This window comes from Phytophthora ramorum (assembly GCF_020800215.1).
Source record: "Phytophthora ramorum isolate Pr-102 chromosome Unknown Phyram_PR-102_s0019, whole genome shotgun sequence".
Lineage (NCBI taxonomy): Eukaryota > Oomycota > Peronosporomycetes > Peronosporales > Peronosporaceae > Phytophthora > Phytophthora ramorum.
The window spans coordinates 367,382-376,055 of NW_027150665.1; the positions used below are offsets into that span (position 1 = coordinate 367,382).

The following is an 8,674-nucleotide window of genomic DNA, read 5'->3' on the forward strand; positions in this document are numbered from 1 at the left end:
TCGATCCATGACGGACTTGGACAGGCTGCTGGCCGACAGCCGCGAGCTGCAGCGGCGCGGCCTGCTGTCGGCCGAGCAACTTCAGGAGTACGAGACGAGTCCGGCCGACTCCCTCCGTGAGCGCGTGTCGTCGCTGCTGGTCCAAGAAGCGGACGCCATCGTGGAGCGCGTGCGGCTGCAGTCGAATGAACAGGAACAGGAGACTATCGGTAACGCAGAGCTTGCGGCGGTAGCGGTGGGCGGCGCCTTAGGTGCTTTGAACGCCTGGCTGCGGCCCGCGCCGACGGCCACGACCACGACCCCGACGTTGTGGGCCAGCGCGTACGACGGCGCCATGGCGACGCTCAACGTAGCCAAGCGCAAGCGCCGCGTGCAGCAACTGCAGCTCAAGCTGCTCAGCGGAGACGTAGCCACCTGTGGCCACGTGGTGCTCTGCATCAACGGTTTCATGACGCAGGGCGACGACCCCACGCGCAACTGGCGCGCGTGGACCCAGGAGAACGAGGACGCCGCGGTCTTCGCCGTGGAGTGGGAGGCCGGTGACGCCGCCGCTTGGAACGACTTCTGCGCGCACGTGAACGATAACCTTGGTAGCTCGTCCGTGTCGTCCATGGTCGCTCATTTTACAGGCAACCCGTGGCACAGTGCGCAGGGTAAGGCGGAGCAGGTGGGCGTGCTGCTCGCTCATGTGCTGGCCGAGCGTCCGACGCTGCTGCGGGAACGCAAGATCTCGCTATTGGGTCACTCGCTGGGCGGTGCGGTCATCTACAGCGCCTTCCAGGAGATGGCCAAGCTACGCGCGGAGAAGAGAGGAGACAACTTGCCACTGATCGCCAACGCCGTCAGCTTCGCCGGCGCGTTCATCCCAGATGCGCAAGGGCTGGAGAACATCACGAGTGCCCTGGACCCGAGCGGCGGCAAGTTCATGAACGTGTTTTCGGTGCGTGACGGCGTGCTGTCCAAGCTCTTCTGGGCGCTGCAACTGCCGGGCCCGAACGGCCCGGCGGCCGCGGGCTGCCAAGCTCTGGCCTTCGCCGCCGCTACTAGCTGCGTGAACGTCGACGTATCGGACCTCGTGGTCCCGAGCGTGGAGAACCACTTCGGCCACGGCTACGCGCAGTTCATGTCGGCCATCAAGTGTCGCGTGCTGCCGCACCTCCTGCGACTGTAGACGACCAGAACAGCCAAGCAGCCTAACTACGAGATATCTGCATTTGAGTCTGCAATTGGTCCTGCTCCTTCCTGATCTACTTGAACATGTTGCCGAACGCGCTCTTCTCCTTGGCCCGGGCCTCGGCGTCGTACGCGCGCTTCTTGGCCTGCAGCGCGCGCATCTCGCCGCGCACGGCGGCGTTCTTAGGCTCGTCCTCCAGCAGCTCGCTCAGCAGCTTGTGCGCTCGCTCGTAGTGAGCCAGCTGCACCATGGCCTGTGCCTTGCGGAAGCGCGCCTTGCTGTGCTGTGGCTCGAGCGCCAGCACCTTGTCGCACGTGGCCAGGGCCTTATCCGGCGTCGCGCGCTTCAGGTGGCACAGGGCCATGTTGGCCCACACGGCCACCTTGACGGCCTGGATCTGCTCGCCCTGCTCCTGCGTGGCGCTCATGCCGGCCGACGCCTGCGCGTACTGGGACATGGCGTCGCCCGCCACGGACAAACCGTTCATGTACGCGAAGACCTTGGCGTACGACGCCAATGCGCGCTTGAACTCGCTCTGTTTGACCAGCAGGTTGCCCTGGCGCTTGAGCAGCTCCGCCTGCTCCACCTTCTCGGCCACGGACAGCATCCCCATGCGGGGCTTCCAGCCGCCCAGCAGCTCCTCATCGCTCACGTCCGCCATCTTGATCTTTGATAAAGAGGTAGTCATCAATCCTTGACTTGGTTTCAGTATGTCTGGCATTTAACACTGTCAATCGTTTTCATTGGCTGAAATTCAGCAGCGGCGTTCCGCCTCAAACTTCAGACTTCGCTTCAGCCCGAGCTATGAGCGGGGTGGCCACCATGTCGGAGGACGAGTACGCGCTGGAGGACATTTCGTGGGACGAGATCGACAAGCTCAAATACTACGTGCTGGGCCCCACCATGTTCCTGGCCGTGCGCGCCGCCGTGTACCCGAGCAATCTGGTCAAGACGCGGCTGCAGGTGCAGTCCAAGCGCAAGCCGCTCTACTCGGGCACGGCCAACGCGTTCGCCACCATCTTCCGCCAGGAGGGCGCGCGCGGTCTGTACAAGGGCTTCGGGGCCAGTACGGCCAACGTGCTCACGGGGAACCTCTACATGTCCGTGTACGAGAAGTCGCGCAAGGTCTTCAGGGACCACACGACGGTGCGCGGCCGTCACTGGGCTGGGCAGTTGTGCACTGCAGTGCTAATGTATTGTTATTATTGGTAGATGGGGGACAAGTGGGCCAACTTCGCGGGCGGCGCGTGCGCGTCGCTCGTCTCGCAGACGGTCGTGGTGCCGCTGGACATTGTGTCGCAGCGCATGATGCTCAGCGGACAGGGGCAGGACGTGCGCAAGACGCGCGAGCGCGCCAAAGGCTTCATGAACGTGACCAAGCAAGTGTTCCGCACGGAGGGTCTGCGCGGGTTCTACAAGGGCTACGTGCCGTCCATCGCGACGTACGCGCCGTCCTCGTCCATTTGGTGGGGGTCCTACGGGCTGCTCGTGCCCGTGTACTATCGGCTGATGAAGGAATGGCCGACGGATCCGTTCTGGAAACAAGGTGCAGAGGAAGAAGAGAGTGGGTGATTGGGCACTTTGACTCATGGTTGTTGGTTTGTTGCAGTGGTGGCGCAGGGAATGAGCGGAGGGAGCGCCGGCATCATCACCGGCATCTTGACGAACCCCATGGACATCGTGCGGACAAAGGCGCAGGTGTATACGCAGTACGGCGCCATGGACACCCTCAAGTATATTTTAAAGACCGATGGCCCCATGGGGCTCATGAAGGGCCTCTCTGCGGTGCGCTCACGTCCCTGTACAAAACGGCACGTTGCAGTCGCTAACTCCTTGCCTTGTTGTTGTTGTTGCAGCGGCTACTGGCTATGGGTCCGTCGGGCATCCTCATGGTCACGTCGTACGAATTCGTCAAGCGCGTGTGCCGGAAACCGCAAGAGCCCGACTCCGACGCGTAACAACTCGCTATACAGTATCTACACTAGATTCGTCTTAAACAATAGACCTTTTTAACGTCCTCCAGTGTCCACCTTCCTAATTATGTGGTCCACCTCATCCCTCTCGAATCCGATCACCTCCCCAAGAAAGACGACCCAAAGAGCCACCTCCGGCCCATGGCGCGCGACGACGACGAAGAGGCCCGTGCGCAGCTGCAGGAGCTCCAGCGACAGAGCGATGCGCGCGACGCGCTCCGTGCCGCCAACTGCACGGCCAGGGTGGCGGCCGTGCGTGAGCAGCTATCGCGTCTCAAGCTCAAGTCGGACATCAAGCGCTCGTCGGCCTTCGTCAAGAAGCTGCGCATGCTGAGCGAGGCCAACGCCGAGCCGCTGCTGCGCGACGCCGCCGAGCTCAACCTCACGCGCTACGTGAGCGAGTGCGTGGCGGCACTGGCCGACGCGCCGCTCAAGCTGGCGGACCTGTCGGCCGCCGTCACGGTGGCGTCGCGGCTGCACCAGCGCTACGAGGACTTTGCGCCGGGCATGGCGCGCGCGCTCGTGGGCAGCTTCGAGGCCTCGTACGCCTCAGACGACAAGAGCAAGATGCTCAAGCGCCGCCTCATCCTGCGGCTGCTGTGCGAACTGTGCCTGGCCGGCGTCCTGGACGACGTGCAGGTGGTCGCGCACATCATCCAGCGCGTCGCAAGGCGCGAGCAGCCAGGCTCCAGGAGCAAAAGCAGAGGCAACATGAGCGTGAACAGTGCGGGCACGTCGCAGCAGCTGGAAGTGCCGCTGCTTGTGAGCTTCGCCAAGTCGGCAGGCGTCGACTTTCTCGGCGTGCAGCCCAAGAAGTTCAAGGAGATGTACAAGGTGCTGGAAGGAACGGACGAGCTGCAGGAGTTTGTGGACTCGCAGACGCCCGTGGTGCCCAAGGCCGTGCAGGACGAGTGTCTCGCCTGCTATCTCGACGCGTACGATATGGTCTGCAAGTTTTACTTGGCGCAGCACGCCACGTTCTTGAAGCTGGACGCGCGGAACGAGAAGGAGGAGGCCAATCGCGGAGAAGTGACGGACGAACACGTGCAGGAACTCAAGAATGCCAAGCTGCTGTTTGAGAAGCTGCAGACGAGCGTCAACTCGCTGGCAGACGCGCTGGATCGTGACGTCCCGCCGCTCCCTGTGGAGGAGAAGGACGACGGTTCAGGTCGTGGAGGTATTCTCGTGTGGGAAGGCGGGGAAGGTGGCGGCCGTGAGCTGAGCCGCGATGGGCCTTTCGATGATGAGGCGACGCGCTCATTTTACGAAGACCTACCCGACCTGCTGGAGTTGGTGCCTGCAGTTGTTTTAGGACTCACGGAAGCTGATGTTGCCGAGCTCAAGAAGAAGAAAGAAGCCGCTGCAGCAGGAGAAGAAGAGACAGAAGCAGAGATGGAGGAGGAAGCTGACGTCAATGCCGATGAGGACGGAAAAGAGACCGAAGACGCTACAATGGAAGATCTGGAAGCAGATGCAGGTAAGGACCCTGCCGCGCCTGACGCTGAGGAGGAGGAGAGCAAGAGCAAGGACGAAAGGGATGATACCAGTGTAGGTGATAGTGCCACAACTTCGTCGAGCGGTGCAACGAACAGCTACCACCATCAACTGGATGCGTACTTCGCCTCGCTGGAAGATTTGGTCAATCGCGACCGCTGTGATAAGGCAGCGGTGGAGTTCTGCTACCGCAACTCCAAGGCATCGAGAAATCGTCTGGTGAAGACGCTGTATGCGGTGCCACGCACCCACTTGGAACTGTTATCCCACTACGCGCGTCTAGTGGCCACGTTGCAAAGCGTACTAAAGGAAGATATCGGTGGTGAGCTTGTGGGCATGCTTGTGGGCGAATTCCATGGCCTGATCAAAAGGCGCAACCAGTTCCGTCTTGAATCCAAGATCAAGAACATCCGTTTTCTAGCCGAGTTGGTGAAGTTCCGGATCTGCCCGCCCAACACAGGCTTTCGTTGCCTACAAAAGTGTTTTCAGGATTTCCAGGGCCACAACGTCCATGTGGCTACGACGTTCCTCGAAAACTGCGGTCGATTCCTGTACTGTTCGAAGCATACACATGTACGCACGGTGAACTGCTTGAATGTCATGATGAAGCTGAAAGCAGCGAAGCATTTGGACCCGCAGCTGGAGACACTCGTGGAAAATGCGTACTACATGTGCAAGCCTCCCGAGCGTGTGGAGCGCCAAGTGAAGCAGTACGACCCGCTGTACTTGTTCTTGATCAAGGTGCTGTACCAAGACCTCAACAGCTCCAACATCAACAAGGTTGTGAAGACTCTCCGTCGGTTGCCATGGCAGGAGAGTACAACCTGCGGGATGGTCCTGAAGGCCTTGCTGAAGGTGACAAAGGGCAAGGTGATGCAAATGAAATGGATCTGTGATGTGGTGAAGGGGCTGTCGCGATATCACGATGAGATACTGGTGATTTTGGTAGACGACGTGCTGGAGTATATTCGGTACGGACTGGAAGTCAATGACTACCGCGATCATCAACGAAGCCTCGGATACGTTAAACTCTTAGGAGAGATTTACAACTGCGGCCTCGTGAGTATGAATGTGGTGGTGGAAACGCTGTACCTCCTGATCAATCACTCGCACGACTTACTGACACTGCCGCAATACAGTAGTGATAAAATATCGCCGGTTCAATTGTTGGAAATGAAGAAGCGATTCTTGCTGGTTCCCGATATGCAGTACGACCCTCGCGTGCCAAGTGAGGTGGATGGCCCGAGTGAAGTGTTTCGCGTTCGTCTGGCAAGTGCCTTGATCGAGACCTGCAATGGCAGCGGAAGTCCGAGCATGTCTGGAAACAATGGCAGTTCAAATGAGAGAGGCATCTCCAGACCCCGGCTCGGTCGATTCATGACCTTTTTCCAGCGATACCTATTCTCCAAGACAGAGGTGCCCATGGAAACCGATTTCGTTGTTTTCGATCTCTTTGAGATGCTTGCCAGCAGTTTGAAGGACCATTTCAAAAAGTTTGAAACGTGGGAGGAGGTTGACCTAGCCGTCCAGGAAATTCTTCGTGGCGATTTGGAAGAAGCTGAGCGTCGCCTATCAAAGAAGAATGCGGCGCTGCTAATGGCCACCAATGGTCTGGAGACTGTAGCGGAGGAGTCCCTCTCGCAGCCGTGCGACGATGAAGATGAATTCCTCGAAGACGAGGAGGACGATTCGGACGACGACGACGATGACGAAGATGAGCATGATGAAGACGATCAAGCAGGAGGTGATGATGCTGAGGAAGAGGACGACGACGATGAGGAGGATGACGATGACGACGAAGAAGAAGACGATGAGGAGGAAGACGATGAAGACGAAGAAGAACACCTTGTCATCCACGACCGCGTTCAGAAGAGTGAGGAGGACGAAGATTTTGAAAAGGCGTTCAAGTCGATGATGCATGGGTCTACCGACACACGCAAGCCTGCGTCACGCGTAAATGTGGACAAGATGGCTATTCCAGCCGTTGTGAAAAGCTCGGCTTCACTTACCCCTGCGGGCCCCCGTGGCATGTTGTCCCATGATGCAAATGGGTCCGCTGATGGTGTGGTGTTTCGCATGCTGCGCCGTGGTAACAAGGGCAAGGTGGAGGCGCGCCAATTGGTGGTGCCCGAGGCGTCATCACTAGCTCAGCACAGCCACCGCCAGGAGAACGCTGGAAAGAAGGAGCAGTCCGAATTGAAGCGTCTCGTGTTGCAGAACATGGAGCGCGATGATTTTATGAGCGACGAGCCTCCCATTGAAGGCGCTCCCAGCTTCGTCCCTCCGCCGCGTGCCAGCGCGACCTACGGCAATCAAGGGACCGGGCAGCAGCAGGGAAATGAGGCCCGCATAGGCTTTGGAGGCGGTAGCGAGTGGAACAACGCCGAGTTCGGGCTTCGTCGAGGCAAAGGATATCGTGGTGCGAAGTAGTGGCACCACAATTATCGGTTCACGGGATCTTGGATCTACCGGCGACAAGAGACGAGCAGTGAAATACTGCGTGGCCCGCACATCGAGGTTGGAGAATTGCTACGGCTCACTGCCATGCAGTGGAAGCGTGACAGCTAAGAAGTTGCTGCAAGCGAAGCAAGCCCTGGTGGCTATTGTAGGAGGGACGAGTACGATGAAGATGTGCTGGACGGAGCCAACCGTGCGAGGCGAATTGCTCCTCGCCTATCTGATCCAATCCAGGACGGTGCGATGCTGGAGGAAGCGCAGTAGGTAAGTGGTCTGAGGAGCTTTGAGCTCTTGGACGCGAAGAGGGCAAGAACACGGAGCAAACGTTGGACGGTGGCTTGAACCTCACCAGCTCCCTACAGTTCAAATAGGACGGTCTTGCTATAATACTACTGTACATGTAGCGCGTCACGTTTGTCTTGTGGGTTTCAATACATGAATACTGCGCTGGTAGAAGTGGCAGCGCATGATGCGGTGCTTTCCCGGTCGCCGGGATCTGTGAATCCAATACACATCGGTTTTTGCTGTTCGAACATTCTCACCATTGTCGATACACAGCACCGGTCAACTCGAAAGGCAACAGCAGCAGATTATAACACAAATGGGCACGAGTGCCTCTTATTAACGGCGGTAGCGGTACGACGCATCGTTGCTGGGTCCTAGCAAGCGGCTTGCCAGGCACCGAGCGCTAAGAAGCCTCTTAACACGCGGTGGGGGCGGTGGTGGTGGCAGCCGGGGTGACAACGGGGGCAGTCGTCTCCGATGAAGGCGCAGCGGTGGTGGCGGTCGGAGCAGTCGTCTCCGAAGTCGGCGCAGCGGTGGTGGCGGCCGGGGCTGTCGTCTCGGTGGAAGGCGCAGCGGTGGTGGCGGCGGGGGCCTCGGTGGCGGCGGGGGCCTCGGTGGCGGCCGAGGACGTGCAGCCAGGCTCGAAGTTGTCGGCCAGGCTCTTGACGTTCATGACGGCGCCGCTCGTGGGGATGCTCAGGTCGCAGTCAGGCGGGTTGGTAGCCTGGACGTTCTTGATGAGCTCGTGGCACGCGTCCACCTTGCACATGGCGGCGGTCTGCTCGGCCGTCGGCAGCGCCGTGGCGTACAGCATGTTGTAGCCCGAGTCCGAGGCACACGTGTTGAGGGCCGTGCCCTGCAGCAGACTCACCATGGACGTGTAGGCGCTGGCCTGCTGGGAGGCCGAGCAGGCCTCACCGTTCACGGAGGCCACAAAGGCCAGGGCGGCGGCAGCGACAGCGAAGTACGTGTTCATCTTGTGGTGGGGTGGAGAGGATGGAGTGAGATGCGGAAGGCCAATTGCAGAATGAGCTGGTTGAGGTGAGGCCTGCGGCTCAAGGCTGCTGCTGTTCGAACAGCGGCCGAGTGGAACTTTCGGACAGCGCGATACTGCCGCCGCCACGGTGGACAAGGAAAGGGAAAGGAGATCAACCTCGTCATGGCGGCAGAACCGAAAGAGGAGGTAAAAACCTCTGGTTGTGGTCGACATAAGCGGTTGAAAGCACCACTTGCTGGTAATTTGCAGGCTTACGCGTTCCGGCTTTGCAGCTCCGAGTGATCCCGGCGTGTT

At 59.5% G+C, this 8,674-nt stretch overlaps 5 protein-coding genes across 5 annotated transcripts; 3 read left to right on the top strand and 2 right to left on the bottom strand.

Moving 5' to 3' along the window:
* Nucleotides 1–7: 7 nt before the first annotated feature.
* KRP23_13836 (putative membrane protein C6F6.13c) lies at nt 8–1,171 on the top strand (the record flags this gene model as incomplete). The annotated part of the gene is made up of 1 exon (XM_067884597.1): nt 8–1,171. One exon carries the CDS (start codon nt 8–10, stop codon nt 1,169–1,171), a length of 1,164 nt encoding a protein of 387 aa, XP_067737991.1.
* A 76-nt stretch (nt 1,172–1,247) lies between these two features.
* KRP23_13837 (Peptidyl-prolyl cis-trans isomerase FKBP4) lies at nt 1,248–1,835 on the bottom strand (the record flags this gene model as incomplete). Its single annotated transcript, XM_067884598.1, has 1 exon — nt 1,248–1,835. The coding sequence occupies one exon, from the start codon at nt 1,833–1,835 to the stop codon at nt 1,248–1,250; it is 588 nt and encodes a 195-aa protein (XP_067737992.1).
* Nucleotides 1,836–1,978: 143 nt separating this feature from the next.
* KRP23_13838 (Solute carrier family 25 member 44) lies at nt 1,979–3,132 on the top strand (the record flags this gene model as incomplete). The annotated part of the gene is made up of 4 exons (XM_067884600.1): nt 1,979–2,320; nt 2,387–2,720; nt 2,784–2,959; nt 3,031–3,132. The coding sequence occupies 4 exons, from the start codon at nt 1,979–1,981 to the stop codon at nt 3,130–3,132; spliced, it is 954 nt and encodes a 317-aa protein (XP_067737993.1).
* Nucleotides 3,133–3,288: 156 nt separating this feature from the next.
* On the top strand, nt 3,289–7,071 carry KRP23_13839 (Regulator of nonsense transcripts UPF2; the record flags this gene model as incomplete). The annotated part of the gene is made up of 1 exon (XM_067884601.1): nt 3,289–7,071. The coding sequence occupies one exon, from the start codon at nt 3,289–3,291 to the stop codon at nt 7,069–7,071; it is 3,783 nt and encodes a 1,260-aa protein (XP_067737994.1).
* A 727-nt stretch (nt 7,072–7,798) lies between these two features.
* KRP23_13840 (Highly acidic elicitin 20) lies at nt 7,799–8,152 on the bottom strand (the record flags this gene model as incomplete). Its single annotated transcript, XM_067884602.1, has 1 exon — nt 7,799–8,152. The coding sequence occupies one exon, from the start codon at nt 8,150–8,152 to the stop codon at nt 7,799–7,801; it is 354 nt and encodes a 117-aa protein (XP_067737995.1).
* Nucleotides 8,153–8,674: the final 522 nt, after the last annotated feature.